At 56.1% G+C, this 19,825-nt stretch overlaps 1 protein-coding gene across 3 annotated transcripts in view; it reads right to left on the reverse strand.

Annotated features, from left to right (window-relative positions):
• Nucleotides 1-4,758: 4,758 nt before the first annotated feature.
• The window catches only part of SPART (spartin), a 32,298-nt gene continuing 17,231 nt past the window's right edge, over nucleotides 4,759-19,825 (reverse strand). For 2 of the 3 annotated variants that reach the window (XM_053916508.1, XM_053916506.1), the window contains 7 exons: nucleotides 18,222-18,416; nucleotides 17,137-17,295; nucleotides 16,965-17,055; nucleotides 8,699-10,655; nucleotides 7,584-7,711; nucleotides 6,758-6,913; nucleotides 4,759-6,396 (listed from right to left, as the gene is read on the reverse strand). In XM_053916508.1, coding sequence (XP_053772483.1) covers nucleotides 10,382-10,655; nucleotides 16,965-17,055; nucleotides 17,137-17,295; nucleotides 18,222-18,416 — 719 coding nt within the window. In that variant the 3' untranslated portion in view covers nucleotides 4,759-6,396; nucleotides 6,758-6,913; nucleotides 7,584-7,711; nucleotides 8,699-10,381. The remainder of the gene's footprint in view (nucleotides 6,397-6,757; nucleotides 6,914-7,583; nucleotides 7,712-8,698; nucleotides 10,656-16,964; nucleotides 17,056-17,136; nucleotides 17,296-18,221; nucleotides 18,417-19,825) is intronic. The other variant, XM_053916507.1, reaches the window with a different exon arrangement.

The following is a 19,825-nucleotide window of genomic DNA, read 5'->3' on the forward strand; positions in this document are numbered from 1 at the left end:
GTCCCCAGGGAGCGCACAGAGAGCCCAGAGGAGGCCAGCCCGTCAACGGGCCTGCTACCATAGCCTCGCTGCTGCGCTTTGACCAAGCTCCCGGTGGTTTGGTGCCCAAAGCAAGGGCCAGCAACCTGCAGCCTGCAGGCCAAATCCAGCTGCAGCCTGGTTTTGAAACGGAGATTTGCCGGATCACAGCCCCACCCCCATTTGTCCAGGTGTTGCAGGTGCAAGAGATCAAGGGGCCTGCAAAGCAGAAAACATCGGCGTCCACCCCCTGGGAAGACTTAGCCAACCCGACGAGGACCCTGTGTGCCAGGAGACGTGGGTGTGGACACTCACTGGGGCAATGTTTATCATAGGGATATTTGGGAAACATTCTCACTGTACACAAAGCGGGGAACAAATAAATGCATGAGGACGTACACATGCAACAGCGGACAAAACTCACTAGGTCTTTATGTAGCAACATGGGCAGCATGAAGATGGAATATGTACAGTAGGAAATTCATATACATTTTTTAAAGGTTTTTAAATTTTTTTAGACAGAGGGGAAGGGTGGGAGAAAGGGAGAGAAACATCCTGTGTGGTTGCCTCTCATGCGCCCCCTACTGGGGACCTGCCCAGCAACCCAGGCATGTGCCCCGACTGGGAATCCAACCAGTGACTCTTTGGTTCTCAGGCCTGTGTTCAATCCACTGAGCTACAGCAGCTAGGGGCATCTTATACACACACACACACACACACACACACACACACACACACACACAATATGTAGAAAAGTATTTAAAAATAAACCGGAACGATGCATACCAAATCCAGGATAGCACCTGCCTATGAACAAATACCGGTTTTATACAAAGACTATGACTTAATAGGTCTCCTGTCCTTGGATACAATTTCTTGACTGGACGTGGGATTCTTGGAACCCCACACTTTTTCCTCAGTCGCTGGCTACTCTGGCCCCGGCTGCCGGGGGAGATGCCTCGCCCCTCTGTCCAGACACCCCACCCCCCTCCGCCCCGGGCTCCACTGGGTAAGGAACCTGATCCCTCAGCCGAGCTCCAGCCCAGACCAGGGAGAGGAGCCACACCCTGCAGCTTGAGCCTCCGCCACCTCCGTGCCGGGCAGGCGGCCCCACTCCCAGCTCACCCAGCATTTCTGTCATCTCTGCCACAGAGAACTAGAACGCTCTGCCACCACCAGACCAACACCTCCCTCCCGGAGAACCACATTTCCTTCCAGAACAACACAGACTCATCAAGGGAAGCAAGTGCATTTATCATCACCACGAACATGTGGCAGAGCCCGAGGGAGCAGCCAGGGAGGCCATCGAATGCGTCTTAGAGGTGCATGGATGCGCTCCACCACCAGGCCACTCCAGCCCCCCCAAGCCCCCCACTCCGTGAGGCTGGAGCCCCATTTCTGGAGTGGGACTGGGGTGTGTTACCGAGAAGCAGGCAGCCAGAGCGCTTTTGTAGGTGGCACTTGATATTCCGACTCCCCAGGTGGCACACAGCTGCAGGCCAGGGCACAGGCCCCAAGACAAGAGGCCCTTTCTCCCACATGCTTTTTGGGCCGAAGGCGTCCCCATCCCCGCACTGCCACTCAGAAGGGCACAGAAGGTGACATTGCTGCCCGGCTGGTGCTGCAAGACAGGGGACAGGCCCCACTTCAGTGAAGGACAGAGAAAGGCCATACACAAGGACAGGCTTGTAGTCTATTTTGTCTTTTTAAAACAAATACACTTTAGATTTTAAAAAAATTCTACCTACAGCTAAGAAACGCGAAGCTTAAAGCTGCTTGCAGCAATGTCTACGTACCACAAGGTGGCGATGTAACTCCATGGCAGGGGGAGAAAAAACCCTGACCACTTTTTCCGTTAACAAGAGCAAAACAAATACTATTTTCCTGACTTTCCAAATTAGAAATAAGGGTATTTCTGGGTTGAAAGTAACAGAGAGGTGTGCAAACACGTTTTTTTCCTCCCTCGATCGATTGTTAACAAAATTACAGGGTTTTGCTATCTTTCCCTAAAGGCTACAGTTTTCAAAGAGCAGTCTCCAGAGATGCTCTGATCCCGGCCCCTGGGAGAGCCTCGGTCAGCTGGTGTCCCACCTGGAGCTATGACAGGCCCGGCCGTGCTGGGAAGTCGGTGGAGAGGGGGCTGCGGGCAGTGGGTGGGTCGGAGGGGGAGAGCCTGGCTCCGCATCTCCAGGATGTGTGACCCCGAGCGAGCCCGTCTGCCTCTGTGAGCTGGGCGTCCCACGGATTGAGGGGGACAGTACTGGATTTTCTCTCATGGGACTGTTGCGTGACAAAGAATGTGCATTACATTAACGTGCACATTGTATGTGCTTGATGGAGAACAAGTCACTGTTACCATATAATGTTAAGTCCTGCCCATTTAGCTTAGCATTGCACTTTCGTTTTTCATGTGAAGTATTCGCGACGTTTCACATGATTTCTATGGTTTTTCTGAGTGATGATGAAAATGCGGGAAGAATTCTGAGGGAAAGGTAATTTCTAAGCGTGCTCTGGATTTGACATGCGTCATCCTTTGGGCCTTCTCGGCATTTTTAAAGAATAAATGTTTGAGTGAATAAAAACAAATGAATGTGCTTCGTAGAGTATAAAGCATGCAAAATTAAGTAGTTCACAGGGATTATAATTACCTCTCAAAGGGGGGAAGTGTCGGGTGAGAGCGGAGACAGAACGCTGCTGTTGCGAACACCTCGCTGTACATGGAGCAGGGCAAGCGGCCGACAGTGGGGGGCTGTCCTGTTTCTGGATGAAACCATCTCATTGGGTCTGTAGGAGGTGGGGGAGTGGCAGGGTGGGGAAACCAGAGGCGGCAGGGCAGAGGGCAGGTGGTGGGAGACGAGATGGGCTGTGAGGGGAGGGATGAGCCCCAGATCGGGATGCGGGTGGACCATGTGCACAGACGGGGAGGAGGGCGGCTGTCTGGGTGGCAACGAGTGGAAACCCTCTTCCGATGGCCCCTTTCCTATTCAAAGTAGGGAGCGAAGCTCCTGGGCTGAGAGTGAGGCGGGAGCGAGGCGGCAGGGGTTTCGGGGAGTAGAAACAGTGGTCAAACCCACGCACCTCTTGCTGCCACTGGTGCCCACATTTCTTTTGTGAGGTTGAAACAATGAAGTGCATTTTGAAACTCCCCTGCCATCACTCCACCGCCCTCGTGGTGGCTAGGAATTCATTAGCATCATGCTAAGGACTCCCCCGTGTCCTCTCCCGCAGCCTAACCGCGTGCGCTCCAGCCCCACGCGCTGTCGGCCACCCCCGGGCTCTCAGAGGGCGTGTTCGAGGCTGCCCGTGGCCGCCTGCGTTCCCCGGTTCTGTAGGACTTCAGTGAAGGCCCTCTGACACGGCCTGGTGAACCGTGACCTTCTCCAGTGGAGTCCAAGTCCCCGGCTTTGACGCAGTGACAGTTTTGAGAAGACAGCAGCAGTGACCCTGCTGGCTCTGCGGTGGCCTTTGCCTAGCCTGGCCCTTCCTGTCACTTGTGCCTTTTCGGATTCTTGCTCTGGGGACACGTCCTCTTGGCAGCCTGGAGCCACAGGAGCCGCGGGTGGTCACTGTGACTGGCAGTCCCCGCGGGCTCCCAGCCAGCCGCAGAGCCACAGATGCCGTGCTACCGCAGCCCGAGCTACAGGGTGTGAGCGGCCGTGGGCGACCAGAACTGCGAGTGCTGGCGTGGCAGGCAGCTGCCGTCCCAGCGACAGTGGGAGGGGTGACAGGGAGCCAATCCAGGTGACAGCATGGCTCTTCCACAACCTGGTTACCTGACCATAAACGGGAACGAAAACCACCCCCATCCTCATCACCATCGCCTCGGCTGACACCGTTCCTGGCCTTGGCCCGTGTCAGAAAGGGGCCTGTTTCCGTCCATCATCTCAGGCTCCAGTGTTGACTTGCTGCAGAGAGAACTTCCTCCACCACCACGTTGCCCTTTTCCCTTTACAGCCACACCCAGCCGTCCCCACAGGAGGGGCAGTGGGTGGCAGCGCATGTTCTCACTAGGGGGCGCACTGCCTGCATGGCACAGTCCCTGGGAGCGAGGAGGTGAGCCAGGCTGGCCTCACCAATGCGGCTGGCCGCACGGTGGGGTTGCTCACGGACAGCCCCCCAAGACCCAGGTACATAGACATAGGCAGGGAGACAGAGGGAGCTCCTCTCAGCCTTGGGACAGAGCAGCGTTCCCTCACCCAGCTTTTGCAGAGCACGGAAAGAGAAGTAGCGTTTTATTTCTCCTAAAGCTGCTGATCCTTGTTCGTGGCTTCACCGATGGAAGGAGAAGCATGAATGGGCTGAAGAACCAGAGCCCACCCCCATACCCTAAGACCCTCTCGCTGCGCCCCAGCATTGGGCCGAGCACTGCCTCCTGGGAAAGGCCGTCGTTCTGCCCTCACCTGAGCCGGAGTCCCGCTTACCTGGGTTTCCTTCCTTCGCAGGCAGAACTCCCATCGCGCCCCACACTCGTGTTTGAGCCTGACACCGTCTCCCGGGAACAGCGAACCTCTCTCTCTTCAGCGGGAACGGGAAGTGAGTCCACTCGACATGCCGGCCCATGCGGGTCTCAGCCAGTGTCTGCCCAGTGAACGAACGCCTCTCGCACGTTATAAACTTAAACACACCCGGTACGTGTGCCTGTGTGTGCAACTCCCATTCTTCCGGCACACCAGCCGAACCCCGGGTGAGCATGTCGGAGTGGTGCCCCACATCCAAAAGTTAAGACACGAAGGCTGTGACTTGAGTTAAACAGAAACCTGGTAACATTTTATTACCGACTAAGAAAAGAATGCGTTGGGGGCCTGCGGCAAAGGCTTCCTAACTGACGGACGTTTTGGACTTGCAAGTAGAGTCCACACAGGAACGGGTTTGACACTCTGAAATGCCCGCCTTGAACGCCTCCATAGCACATTACGAGTGAGGCTGCCGGAAAGCAATCCTGTGCTCGGTACTACTGCTCGAGGCGCTGCCGGCGCCTGGTCAAGTCCGAACCACATGCAGTCGCATGTAAAAACAGTCACTCCCACAGAGCGTGGCTCCCGGTCCCTCTGTTCGCTGCTTCACTGGAGCCGCACGACGGCCCCGTTACCAGCAATACCTCGCTCATCATGGTTCAACTAGACGACAGCACAAGACAACACAGGGCGGCCCACCACGACTTCCCGGACAATTCCACTCCAGCCCAGGTTGTCCTCGGAGTTCGGGTACCGTGCAGACACAGCCCGAAGCCGCCCGCTGTGACGAGAAGTGTCACCGTCAGGACTGCGATCAAGATGTCTGCCCGCCAATCCTGACGCGTCTGCGTTAGTGCCATCCCGGCCCCATCCACGGCCCCATCCACGGCCCCATCCACCTCCGACGGGCAAGATGCGCCGCCTTCGTCTCTGCCTCCCCGTGCGTCGTTTCCCGTTCCCGCAGTCCCTGCCGACACCGAGCGGACAGCACCGCAGCCCGTCCTGGGAAGGACCTCCGGTTTCCTGCTCGGGTCTGAGTGCTGGGGAGGGGCCCTCAGCACACCTACCGGATGAGACTCCCGATGATTGCTTCACTTGGTTTGTTTACCAACATGTATTTGGAGAACTGGTCATTTATGGAAAAAATACTAGAAACTGACTGCAAAAGTTTGTGACCAAAGAAACTGTGGAACGGCTCCCCGGATAAATGCTGGAGCTCAGGAAAGTCTTCGCTTTAGAGGGTGGGTTTGGGAAGACAGGAGGGCGGGCCTGGAGGTTGGGAGGAGCTCTCTCTCGGGGGAGCTGTTAAGCTTGGCGGCGGCTTGGAGCCGTTTGGGTAGAAAATAAACGGAGTTGCACATCAGGCTGAAGGTGCGTTTAATGTCCGAGAGCCACCTCGTTTGCCGGCAAGATCGTTTGTAGCATTTTCAGGAATCGGTTCAATGAACAGCAACTGGAGATGCACCGTGTACAGAGGGATGTGCAAGAGATGCTAAATACAGTCGCTGCTTTCAGAGCACACACCGTGTCACCGAGAGGTGTCGTTTGAAAGAACTCTTGTCAGTGTGTAAGTCGTGTGTCGAGGCAAATCCTGCGTTTCCACCTCTGTGCTCAGCCTGAGGCAGGTTGTGGGGAGCAGGGTGCCACCCCCCCTTATTCGCAGTCCTGGGGGCTTCCGTCCTCCTCCCCAGCCCGTGCAGACAGAGGGGGAAAGGGGGCAAGGGAGCGGGGGTGGGAGGGTAGTTATGGATTACACATTCTTGCAAATCTTCGTGATTCACACCAGCGTCAAAGCTTTGGAAATACCGAAAAGCAAGAACTGATGTTTTGTTCTCTGGCTTCTTTGTAACGGCGTCCCCTGCTCCTTCGGGTCAGGAGGGTCCAGAATCTTCTCCACCGCTCATGCTACTTCCAGGTCACTACACTTCCAACCACAAGTTAAAAAAGAAAAACAAACAAAAACACTGGAACTAAAGAAAATAAACCCACCCGGCTGGTCCACATGCCTTCACGGTGCGGCGCCACCTATCTGCCCTGCTTCGCCCAGAGACACACGGTAGCCACCCACGTGCCGACTTGGATGGACAGAACGCAGCTTTTCCACCCGCCTCGCCCCTGCGCCCCAGTGCCGCAGCCCTGCGTACTCTGAGGCTCCATCGGCGTGGCTTTGGCTCAGAAACCTGCCATGTACACACCGCCCTCTACCACAGATGACGGATTTCATTCACTAGGGATGTCGCGTGGGCAACAGGCGAATGGACGCTGGCTGGGACCCCACCCCTCACCTCCGAGGTGCCGCTTCTCCGACCACACGCCAGCACCGGGCTCTCCGGCCGGCCGAGTTTGAGCAGAGTGAGCTGGGAAGGGGCAGGAGGGTCCTCGTCCCCCTTCGCTCCAGTGCCTCCCCTCCAGGGCGATCAAACCGTTTCCTCCCAGGACACCTTTTTGCGTAAGAATACATTTAAAAACATTATCTGGGGTTTTTTTTTAATCTATTTTGAGATTCTTTTACTCATCTTTCTGGATCTGTAAAATGTATCACGAATAGAAAAAAATTTTTGAAGAAAACCAGCTATTCAGAAACAATGACGTGTCTTTTAAGCACTTCTGTTGCTGCACCAAACACCAAGTGGAAACATCAGATTAGGGAGCCCACTGACAAACACCTGTTCCTGGGTTTGGCAGGAACAGGCCAGAAAACTAGTTTCTGGTCTCTGGCCAACAAGCCCAAAGGTTGGCATTTTATTTTTTTCAAGCTTACACTAATACCCTCAAAGACAGAGAAAAAGACAAGAGCTAGGACTGATGATCTTTCAGCTAATATCGTGGGAATTTTCCATAATCAAGCCAATGGAATTATAAAAAATACTCAGCGCTAAGTAGCTGGAATCGGTGGAAACCTACTGGGACCGTCGGTCCTTCCACCGTCCTGTTCAGGAAGGACCAGGCAGATGTCCGACACCACTCTCCCGTGTTGGGTCCCTCCGTTTCGACTAGCGCTGTGACCCCCCTCCCTCCGTACTGCTCTCCCCAACTCGGGCGGCGCTGACCCCTGAACCTCAGTGTCCTCTTCCGCAAAATAAAGACTCTGACAGCAAGCGCAGTACGCACCGCTTAGGGACGCTGAGGTGGAAGCGAGGTCACCCACGGAGAACTCCCAACACTCCTGGCCCACGGGGAGCACTAGATAAACAGCAGCTGTCGCTGCTCAGGTAGTCGGGCCCCGCGGGAGGCCCCCTCTGCAGAGGGAGCGTGCGGGAAGGCCTGTTAGGGTCCGTGTAGAGAGGTGTCACCTGCTGAGTCCCGGGGCCCAAGAGCTGGGGAAAGGCCTCTGAGCCATGACACCTGGGCTAAGGGGCCGTGGGGGCTGATGGTGTGGGCATGGCTAGGCCCCAAGGAGCCCAGACTTCCGGCCACATGTCACTCAGAGTGTGCCTGGGTGGGGCTTTCTGGGGGCAAGGAACATCGGCATTTCACTCAGTGGATGGAGGGGAGCTGACACTCTCCCCAGGGTGGGTGGCCCTCGCTCAGGCAGGTGGAGGCCTGGGTCAGGGACTCTGAGAAACAGGGACTCCGCCTGCCCGCTTCCGTGAGGATGTGGTCTCCCCTGGCCTCGGACGGGCCCGCCAGGCGCTCTTCCCGGGTCTCTGGCCTGTGGCATCCAGGACAGACCGAAGACACTGGCTCCGCCGCCCCCAGCCCAGGCCACAAATGCCTGGACTGCACAGCCCCCGCAACTCCTGGGGGAGTCACAGCAAACCAGCCCATGTGCGCACGTTCAGGTGCCGGCGTGAGAAACACCAAACCTTGCAGCGAGCATCCTGAGTGTATTTGAGCCAAACTGACAACGGCCAGGAAGCAAAGTCTCAACAGACTCAGAAAATGCTCCGGAAAACGGCGATGTCGCTGCTCACTTAATAAGTCAGCCAAGGGGACGGCGCTGGTGGGGGCGGGGGGGGGAGGGGGACATGAAATCCATGGTGGCAGGGAAAGCAGAGCCGGGAAACCTCTGAGACTCAGAGACAAGTGACAGGAGCACCAGCGTGTGGGGACAGGTGAGGTGAGGGGCTGGGGTCTGAGCTCCGGGAACAAGGGGCCACTCTGCATCCCAGGGGTGGTGTGATCTCAGAGGCACAAAGGTGACAGAGCGGCTCCGTGAAGGGGGAGGGGGACCTCTGACAGGGAGGACAGGCCGGGCCTAGGGCGGGACTGCCGCCAGGACTCACCTTCAGCGAGGGATCTTCCTGTTCAGACCGCCCCGTGCAGTCACTTTGGTCTCTGAGTTTGCAGGTCCCCCCACGCAGGCCTGCCCTGGGCTGGTAGGCTGAGTGTGTGGCCCCTTCTTCCTTCATAAAACATGTACGTGTAGTTGAGTTCTAACACAGATGTCACACTTACCAAGACGTGGTCTAGCTGTGAAATCTGAAAGGGCAACGCCCAACCCACGGACAGAGTGAAGAAGTACAAGCGTCACCCAGACGCCTGGCGACAAGCCCGGCCGTGCTGACCTCTGGCCCCAGGTTACTTTTCAGACTTTCAGCTCCGCCGGTTGTCATTCCTTTTGTTAAACAAGGCAGAGGATGGCTGGGCGCTACCTACCAATTTTCTTTCCATCTCAACTAGTACAGTGTCCTCAGCCTAGGGAAAGCCCCCACCGATCTGCGTGCTCCTGAAATACCGCACAGGCCCGGGAATGTGTCGGAGGCCGAGGACCTGGGACGGCCTCCTCACCAGGTGCGCTACCCGAGGCAGTCCCACGGAAGCTCTGACAAACTAGTAGCCGTCCGGTTCAGAAACACATCGGCACAGGTAACTAGGAGACCCGGCGGCACGCTTTTGAAGCCGGTAAAGCAAACAACAAAGCCACAGGCGTTTTACCTGTGTGCTGGTGGCTTGCGGGTCCACCGCCGAGACACACGGCGATGCTCGCTCCCCACGGACTGAGCCCGGCACCTTCACGACATTCTTTCCATTAATGATGAATAAAAGCTTTTCTTTCCAATAATTTAATTAGCTTTTTAATATGTAAAATTCCAACGACTGAATTCCAAAATAAAAATGTATCTACCACCCATAAACTTAATACTGTTTATATTTGTTTTTACAAAATGTTAGCCTTTTGGAAAAGCTTACAGAAAGTAGGTATGGTGAATGATTTCTTACAGTACTTTTTGTCCAATTAAGCTAATAATCACTCTGCATTTTAATACAACACCAATCACCCCCCCAAACTCCCCAGGCTCCTGCTACATCACTACCGTTCGAAACCCAGAATCTTCAGCGTCTGTCTGTTTTCATTTTAAGTCACAAAGACCATCTGCCTTGTTTCCAGTGAAGACGTAAGCTACTAAATAATTTTACAGAGCCTCGTTTTCTTTTTCGCGATTAGTCGACTCCCCGTTTTGAGAAAGTCTTTTAAATGTTACTGGAGAATTCGTTCAGTTTAGGGACAGTTTCTATTTCGCTGACATACTGTAAACCCTGACAAGCACCCGAAACCCACAATTAGTGCAAAAGGGGAAACAACAGTTTAAGTCATTCCTTCCCAATACAAGCAAAACTAAGGTCACTAAATGCTAAGCTTTATGTAAATATATGATAATTTCCTACCTCGCTTTTGAAGGATAGCAAATACAAAAATAGTTCAATTTTAGGTTTAATGAGGGCACATGTTATTATTAACCTTGTTTTAACTGCAAAACTTTAGCCACATTTAGGAAAAATAAACTCACTGGGAACACAAGTGCATATTTCTAAAGGCCACATGAAAGAATACCAACTCTTCTCCCCGGGGGCGCGCACGGGCCGGAAAGCTCGCGAAACCGCCGCTCGGGAACGAAGGCACTGGAGAACCCCGGCCTGTCACTGGTGCCCGCTCGCTGCCTCCTCCTCCTCCTCGCACGGCCGCGTCATGGGCCCTTCTTCTGGGCCTCGCTCCCCTCTCCTTCCTCTGGGGGTGTATCCTTCCCCCCTTTCGCATTCGCCTGCGGGCCCCCTCCGAGGCCGCCCCCCTTGGAGGGGTCCACCACTCTGTAGTCGTCCAGGATGGTCTGCCCGGTCTCCTTGGCGGTCTTCTTCACCATCGCTTTGATGCCGATGTTGTCCAGGTTGTAGGCGGTCATGCCCACGTTGATGGCAGAGTCCACAGCATCGTGGGTGGCCTCTCCCGCGGTGTGCCCGTACCTGTGGAGGGAAGGTCAGCACACACTCGGTGAAAGTACGCACACACTCAGGTCTCTGAATCCGTGCTAAGTCACGTGGTCGGCATGTTATCCCTGGAAGCGAGGTCAAAGGTCAGGGCGCACCCTCACGAACAACTGAGAACACAGGAAGAATGAAGTCACACTGCACTGTATTCTCTCCTTTAGCCAAAACTGCGTGGGAGTGAGCCGGGCTGGCTGAGGCCAGTGTGACAGGCGGTGTGTGGAGGACAGAACATGAGCTGCAGGGGCGGCGGTTTACCATCACGATTCCCTTTCCCCCACCCCTCCGGAAAGACGAGACCGAGGGTCTGCGGGAGCCGCTGCAGGGCAGGTCCAGGGTCGTGAGGAACCCGAGTCCCGCCGCAACCAGACTGGCTGCGCGTGTCAAGCACTCAGAATCTGAGTGTGTCGTTCAGCAGCAAGTCCCCAGCACCGTCCCCCCTCAGGCCACTGCAGACGCGCCCCCACCCCCCACCAGGCACACCTGTCCCGCCCCAGAACCTCTGTCCTGGATGGTATCTGCGGGGACGTCACTCACCCTGGCACTCACCCCGGCTAACTGCTCACCTGCAAGCCAGCCAACCACGGCCTTCGCGGGACCTAAGCCATTTCAACAGCCTTATCGCACGGGCCCCGCCCTGCGGCCATCCATCAGCCCTGCCACCGCTCCCACTCTTCCGGGACCCCCACTCACACCGCCCGATGCCCATGCACGGCTCGTCTCACCGGAACAAACGCCCATTCACACAGAGACGCTCTGCGTCCCTCACTGACCGCCCTGCGCCCGCACACCAGCGCCGGCAGTGATGGACACCTGCTGCAGCACGAGCCAGCGACCTGCCCCCCTCCCCCACCCCCACCACGGGGGCTGGGGGCAGTAGGGCGCGGGGCCGCACGGCAGCACACAGGCAGCTCCCGGTGCCGTCTCTCCAAGAGTGGGGAGTCTGAGGCCCTGCACCAGGGCCCTGAAGCAGGCCAGCCTCGCTCCAAACACCGGGCTTCCACAGCCGCTCTCGGCCACAGGGTCCCCCAGGGAAGGGCTGCTAGAACACGGGGTGGCAGCCAAAGGCAAAACTGCACCCTTCTCTCTGGGACACGCTGGGGCTCCCTAGGTGCTTGCTGACCTGTGCCTGAACATCTGACACCGACACCGAGTCCATCCTCTACACAAACCCTGTGTTTCTCCTCACCTGGCCTGGAACAGGTGCTTGGTGGCTTCTTCCCACCTCAGGGCTGAAAAGTGATGCCATCGTACTGCACTCCTGACCGGCGACTCGTTCTGTCCGGGCCCGGCGTTAACGCAGGCCAGCACCAGAGGGGTGACCGTGTTGCCCCCTGGGGACGCGGCTCTCTCCAGGGCCCTGCCTCCGGGCCGTGAGTGGCAGCGAAGCAGCCACACGAGAGTGCCTGAGAACAGGGCACCCTCTCCGGACCCATCTGCTTCTGCTCGGGACCACTGGGGACGCCTGTCCCACCAGCACGGGCTGACCCCTCGGCACGCTCTCCCGACACTTCTGCCGGGAACGCCCGACCCGTGGCTGCAGGGCTTTCAACGAGGCCCTCGAAGGGGGGTCTGGCACCCACGCCCATCCCTCCCCTGCGCTCACTCCACGTCCCCAGCCGGTCTGCCGATCTGTCAGCACAGCGGCCTGCATGCCGGGGGCAACAGCTACCAACTGAGGGCCTGTGTGCGGCCGTGACCTTCAGGCTCCTCATCGCTGCCTCCTCTCGCACCAGGGGGACCGTCAAAGCCCAGGACGTCTCTGTGGCCTCACAGGCCCCATCCTCCTGAAGACCTGAGGAGCAGCTCAGCCCTGCGCTGGGCTTCTGACACACCCTCGCCCACCACCCCTGCCCCCAGCCGGCCGGCGCCTGCCCTGCTCTTCTGCCAGGAATGACTGACTGCTCGGCGCCCTCCCCGCTCAGAGTCCAACGGCACTGCTAAAAACACCCAGAACGCCTAAAAGATAAAGCTTATTTTGGGTTATTTTTAAAAGTTCATTTTCATGAAAGCGTCTGAAACAGACTTTACGCACTGAGTAACTGCTGCACCGAGTGAAGGACGGTGAAAAACAAGTCTGGGGCGCGCTCTAGGTCAAGGGCATTCCATCCGCAACGTGAAGGAGGTTTTCCAGAACTGCCTCCAGTGGCGCAGTGGTGTCCACAGAGAGCACGCCACCGTGCGTCCGAGTTTCACCCACCGACTACTGTGAAACAAAACTGCAATCGCTGTGACTTGCAAATGAACCTGCCTGAAACCCAACTTAACTTGCATACAAACTTCAACGCTAGCCTCAGAAACATGAACCTGAAATACTTAAAATAGAAAAGGCTTCTTACTAGTCTCCCCACCAAACAGACTGACGGCAGGTGGGCTGTGGCCAGTTTATGAAGAACTTCGCAGGAAGCTGCAAGCTCCTGAACGGAGGAGTTCACACTTGACTCGCAATCAGCGGGAAGGGCCTGACAAGCTCGGGGTTCAGAAAGACGGACGCAGGCTGCACCACGAGCTGCAAGGCTGAACTCGGAGGAGCCGGCCAGGAAGCCGGCTGTGGAGGCCGCGGGGAAGGTGAGGTGCGGTCTGCGTGGTGGCAACGAGGCCGGAGAACAGGGGACAAACTCGACAAGCAGGGCGAGTGGGCGGAATGGGGCAGTGGCCACACAGTGAGGACACAGGGGCCCGAAGACTGACAGAAGAGCCAACGGGACAAAGAACCGCGCTGCTGGCTCTGGGGCAGTAACGGCAGCCCTGGTATCGGTGGCACCCGGGACAAGTGGGGACAAGCGGGGAAGGGTGCAGCACAGACTGAAGCCTGGTGCTGGCATCTGACGGTGAGTGGGGGATGGCAGCCCCACGAGGCGGTGCCACACAACCAGACTGAGGGGCGGGCTGAGAGACGCGCTGTCCCGACAGCCCTGCCACGCCCGGAGGAGGGCCCGTGGGGGAGGCGGCCGTGCGCGTGTGGTCAGACCATGCCCACCCGCGGGCGGTCGTGGGGGACCCGAGACGTAAGACAGATGGGTCCTTGCACGCTGCAGATGGCACGGAAGGGAGGTCAGCAGACCTGCTGCAGAACCCAAGATAAAAGGCACGTGAAGAAAACACCAACTCCAACGTGGGTCCGTCAGGCTGCAGCCACTGAAGGCACACTCGCTGCCCTGTGCGCAGCCTCCGCCCGATGTGACCACGCCCACAAGCCCGGTGTGACCACGCCCACAAGCCCGCAGGAGTGCGGGTCCACCCCGCTGAGTGCGAAGGGTCAGGGCCCCTCTGGGGTGTCAGCCTCACTCCTGGCTCCCCGTGTGGAGAGGAACACTACCGAGCGCAGGGTCTGGAGCTCACACTGTACGGTGACTGCGAGAGGGGCTGAGTATCTAGAAGACGGGAAAACGGCCCAAGGACAGAACGATGGTGTGGGGCCATTCCTGCGGCCACCAGCAGACGGGAGAAGACTGCTCCTGGGCAAGTACTGGGTCCAGCGCACGTCACACAGAACGGGTTCCGGGTGCCCAGCACCTGCCCGGCCTTGCCCTCGAGGCGCCTGCATTTGCCCCTTCACCCAGTTACGGAGAGTTTTAGTGAAGATTCACTAAACTAACCAATAAAACGCTGTACATTAAAAGTAAATTCCTTATAGGAAAATATTTTTACTAAGCTTATTCTTCACAAATGTCTGTTCTAAGATAAAATGTTACAAAGGGAAAGCAAAAATGAGCCTAGCTCACTTCAACTACTGTCCTCTAAACAACGCAGACTGGAAAACAAGCTCCCCGGTGAGTTGGGAGGCCCTGTGCCTGGCGATGATTTATTTAGCAGGCAGTGTGCTCCAAGTCCACGCGCGGGCGGGAGTCACTCGAGCTCTTGGCCGCTGCGGTGAGCCTCCTTGCTGCTGAATCTCAAGTGAGACAAGGTATCAGCGCAACTGACAACAACGAAGCCCTAATGAATTTCCCACACACTGACCTAAAAGTTTTACCAGTGGAATTAACTACACAGACCCTCAGGCAAACCACGCATAATCAGTGAACGTGGTCCTGAGTCACACTCGAAAGCATGAAGATGCAGAATACACTTCTCTTAACACGACCTGCTTCTGAATACGTCTAAACGGGAAAGACCGTCCTCGGTACTGGCTTCCGCCTCTGGCAGTGAGACACGGGAATGTGCCTAAGACGCTTGTTCCTCTCCTACGCAGAATGCATAGAATTAAGGCAGGTCTAAAGTGACTAACTGAGAGAGCAATGTATCACAGGCCATAAGAATACAAGTTTGCTTTTTTATCCTACCAGTTGGGTTGCAGTAGAAAAACAGAAATGTTCACTCTGGCAATGTTTTTTCATAGTATAAATAAAATTCATAAATGTAAATAAGTATCATATTTGTATCATACATGTAAATAAATATAAATCTATGTAAGTAAACGAGAGCAGAATTAAATGAAAGAACTAGCTTTTCTATTTCTTCTGTGATAAATATCTGGTTTAACATTTGCAGTTTCTTCTCCTAAAAGACAATTTCTGCATCTGGGCCGGTGCCCGTTGAGTGACAAAACAGCACAGCTTGAAGGGGGCCCTTCAGCAGCCACTGCCCCTCGCACCCCCAGCCCCCAAGCTCCTGTTCAAGTCACCGCTGAGACTCAAGCACCCTTGTCGTTAGAACCACAACCCCACCTACCTGAATCCCCACCCGCCTGCTCTTTCCAGTCCACGAGTCTTTGGAGGGAAGGCTTGAAAGAAGAGCGAAACACCTCAACAGAACAAATCCGCTCAGAACCACTGTTAACATGTCCTGTTTGTACTAAGTTAACCTCACCAAGGACCGGAAACAGAAAGTCGACACCCAAACCCCGTACCACCGTAGTTACGTGAACCTCACCTTCAAGGAAGCTCTCCTTACTGGTATCTCGGTCAGCCTTACTTTCCCATTAAAGCAGGAAATGGATGAACCCGAGAGAGCACTTCCTGCTTCCTAACACGACTGCCTCATTACCTGTGCCAGCGAATGACACTGCTGATCTAAAACTAACTCACTTTAGGCCTAAAGGCACCTCTGACCACCCCCCTGCACTTGCAACAAAAGCAGCAGCTGCTTTCCCAACCGGAGCCCATCCTTCCCGGCAGCCGCAGAGGGGGTCGGCCGGACGAGGCACCGTGAGGGGCAAGAAGGGAGCAGGGAGGCGTGGGCGTTACAAAGAACCTCAGGTCTACGCTCTTTCCGTTTCCGAATCTTTTGGTAAAGCCGGCACTCCAAGATGAGGTGCCGCACTGCTCTGGTTCCAGGGCAGGCCTGCCTCAGACTGAGCCGTCCAGCCAACTTCGGGGACTGAGCTGGTGTTTCCTCAGCCAGGGCTCAGGTGCGAGGGCAGGAGTGACTCAAAGACCTGCGGATGGCGGAGGAAAATGACCGCAGGTACCGCCCCTGCGCAGGTGCCCCAACAGGGCGGCAGGGCCTGGGGCTCCATGCTGCGGCCTCCAAGGGAAGGTAAGCAACACCCAGGAGCAGCACCCAGCACGGTGTCTGAGGCCTCAGTGCGAACTCACGCTGTGAGCAGACAATGAACACCAGTATCCAAGTGTTGAGAACACCACTAATACTGCTGTTTTCTTTCTTAAAAAACATTAAATATCAAGATCTAAAGTAATTTGAAGCTAAGAAAGCAACTCAGGTCCTTCATACTAGATTTAATGTTTAGGCCTGGCTGCCTCTAGTGCTTAGAGAGACAGAACAAAGAGGAAAGTCGGGAGATCCTGCTTCGAGTCTCTTCTTCAATAGCACCGTTACCGGGTGAGCCTGAGCAAACCCTAGTCCCTCTGCCCACCGTCCCGTGTACGGGATGGAGACACGCCTCCTGCCCAGCCCCCCACGCGGAGCCAGTGGCAGGTGCAACAGCAGGTGACAAAACCTAAGGTTCTCTGCACACAGAAGGAGCTAATATTGACAAAGTACGGCAGTTTAGTTATAATTCAAGTTTTCCCATCAAAGTCATAGGCACATGTCACCCACCAAGAACACGCAATTAATGCAGTGTACAAAAACTCCAGGCTTTTAAAAGTAAACTGATCTTTGCATTAAGGACGAATAGACATTTATAACAATTAGTAATAAAAGGCAAAATCAAAGTAATTCTATTAATTTGCTGAAAGTATTGTTCTCCTCACCTAAGAAAACAGCAAGTGAAAACGAGTTATCAGATCCTTAATAAAAATAACCAGACAGCCGATTTAACGTTCCTGGGTTTCACAAACACCAAACGAGGCTCCTTCGTTGCCACGGCGAAGCTCGACTTACTTGTGTCTGACGGTCTGCACGGTTTCTGCCGACACGTTGTTCACGATGCACTTAGCGGCACACTCCAGGCCCTGCCAGACCGTTGAGAAGCCTGCAAACACACAGAAAAATGAGCACACACAGCGCACGGCAAGCAGGCCTGGGCGGGGAGACCACGCCGGCCCCGTGGTACCTTGGACACTGCTGGCGGCCACGACCATGGCCCCGTCCAGTGGAGACTTCCCGTCCTTGTCCTTTTTGAGCGACTCTGGCACGAGCTTGCTCCCGTGTTTCTTCACGTGCGGGGCCAGCTCCTTTCCAACGCAAGTGGCTACAGTGCAAACTCCATCGACTAACACAGCCATTAAAAACAACAACACCACCACTTAAAAGAGCATCCCTGCCCCGGCCTCCCGCTCCGGACCAGCGACGCTCCCGAGGGCACCGGCGTGCTGCGCTGCAGGCTGCCGCCTCTGGGCGAGGGCGAGAGCCAGGCCCGCCGCCTTTGAAACCAAGGCTGCTGTCTGGTGTATGGGTGTGTCTGCAGAGCCTGTGGGCGCTTTTAACCCTGCCCTCAGGTACGTGCTCTTTCGGCAAAGTGCTTAGAGGAAAATGACGGGCCTTTCTGACTGCTGTAATGCCAGACGGGCACGCCCACCTCCCATGGGCTCCAGCTCAGCGTTATCTGCGTACTTTCCCTCCGTGTCTGCAGACACCTCAATGGAATGGTAATGAAGTATTTACGTCTACATAAAAGTAAACAGACCAAGATCTGATTCAAAAGAAAACTGAATAGCAAAAAGATAACCTTACAAAATTTAAACATAATCCGTGAAGGAGCTATCTGCCCACCTTTAAACACACGGCTTTTGAGCTGCCCGAGGAGGAGGGGTGGAAGGGGCCAGAAGCAAGCCTTTCCAAGGGCCGGCCAGCAGCAGAGTCACTCTGTCAGCTCTACTCGAGCTCCCTCCTCAAAGGACAGACACTCCCCTCTCCAGCATCACCCAAACCACCTTTCACGTGCCAGCCAGAGCCCCTCAGGGCCTCACACACACGTGGGGTCCGAGGCGGCAGGTGCACCGGCTCAGAAACTCGGCCGTGGCTCTCCATTGGCGGGTGCTGCTGGTCTGCACAGCCTCCTGTGAGCTGGAGTGAAGCTGCTCTGTCGGATTCTTCACTCTTACATCAACCCTCGCAAACGGAGCGCTCAGATTAACCTGAACTAAGAGGTCACTTTTCATTTACCCGAAAAGCAGCAAAGTCCCAGAGGTACTTTACCCAGGAACTGGCTGACTTTGGCCGCTCCGCCTGTGGCCTGCTTGGCTATGTGGAGTCCCCGGCTCACGGCAGGACTCACTTCCACCGGCTTTTCTTCTGGCTGAATCCGCTCCCGCAGTTTGGAGGCACCTTTCTGGATGGCTTTGCCCGTAAATTCAGCCCCTTTGACGAGGCCCCAACTCACCCAGGAAGCACCTGTTGAAAGAAAATGTCGAAGTTCACAATGTCATAGGCCAATTTTACCTTCAAACCCTTTCATAACTAACTAATCAACAGGAAAAACTCCCCAAGTTGTTCGAACACCCAAATCCAAACACAACGCAAACTCTCCGGCCCACTCTGCCCTCACAGTCTTCCGTCCACAACACTCGCGTCTCCCGAGTGACTCGTCTTTGACACAACACAGGCCACTCAGGAAAGAGTGCTGTGTCCCTCCTCTCCACCTCGGACTTGCAGGCACCTCCGCCTGCCGCCACGCTCGGGACGGATTCGGGCTTGCGGGGCGTGAAGTGGCCTCTGGCCAGAGGGGCCCCTGTTCCTGCTGCCCTGCACCAGGCACTGCCCTCTCCCCCTCCCCCCACGTCCTTCAGGGCGGCAGACGCAGACAATGCTGACCAGCACCCGAAGAGTCTCTGTCGGATGCGCCAGGGCGGCAAACGTGTCTGCTCGTGTTAGTCTCGGGGTACAGGGCAGGGGTCCTGTTCCCCCTCAATCCTGAACCCCAGCCTCTGGCTCTCCGCACTTCTTAGCCTGCAACAGAAGCCTGCGTGGCACAGGCATGGGCACCCGAGGGACACATGGGGGCAGGACGTCTGGAGGGAAGGACAGTGAGAGGCCCAGACGGCGCACCCATTCCCACAAGGGCAGGCGCTGGCCCCCGCTTTGCTTGGGCTTCTGGCCGCAGGAATGAAGAGGAGCTGATGGAGGGAAAGGAAAGCAGGTGGCAGGGCATCTCTAGTGGGAGGGCCCCGGAGGCACGTGGGCCAGAAGCGGGAAGGAGATGGGAGCAGACAAGGCCCCCGAGGACAAAGGCTCCCCCTGACAGGGGAGGCCACAGTCACCTGCCCCAGGGACAGCTTACGATTTTAAAGCTGGACACGTGAAATACTGAAGTTCACTCTCCCCAGCTCTGTTCAACTCTGGGGCAAGGTTCTTACGCAATGACTTCAGCCCACGAGTGGGCAGGTGTCCAGTGACCACGGACAAACCTCACCTGTTGATTTGAAAATGCAGGCAACGCAAAGCGCCCAGTGAAGCCCGTTAGAACGACGGATGTGCCTCCCATCCTGGGTCAGCACGTCTCCCTGCAGCCCCTGCGACCCCTTCCGGCCCCCTCACAGCCAGGCAAGCAGGTCCCACCAGGAGCCCCCACAACGAAGGGGCAGGAGATGTCTAGTCAAAAAAACAACTAGTTAAGTTACAGAGGAAAAAGTTTTAAAAAGTGAAAACCAGCTGCACTTGCAGAAGGCAGACGAGACTCCGTGAGACCAGCGAGAGCGAATGGAGGGGAGGTCGGGGGGCTGAGGCGCCGAACACATGTGCATTCACCCCACCCACGCGTGCACCTGCGCACGCAGTCCACGCTCAGACACGCGGGCCGGGGA

Source organism: Desmodus rotundus, chromosome 13, assembly GCF_022682495.2.
Source record: "Desmodus rotundus isolate HL8 chromosome 13, HLdesRot8A.1, whole genome shotgun sequence".
Lineage (NCBI taxonomy): Eukaryota > Metazoa > Chordata > Mammalia > Chiroptera > Phyllostomidae > Desmodus > Desmodus rotundus.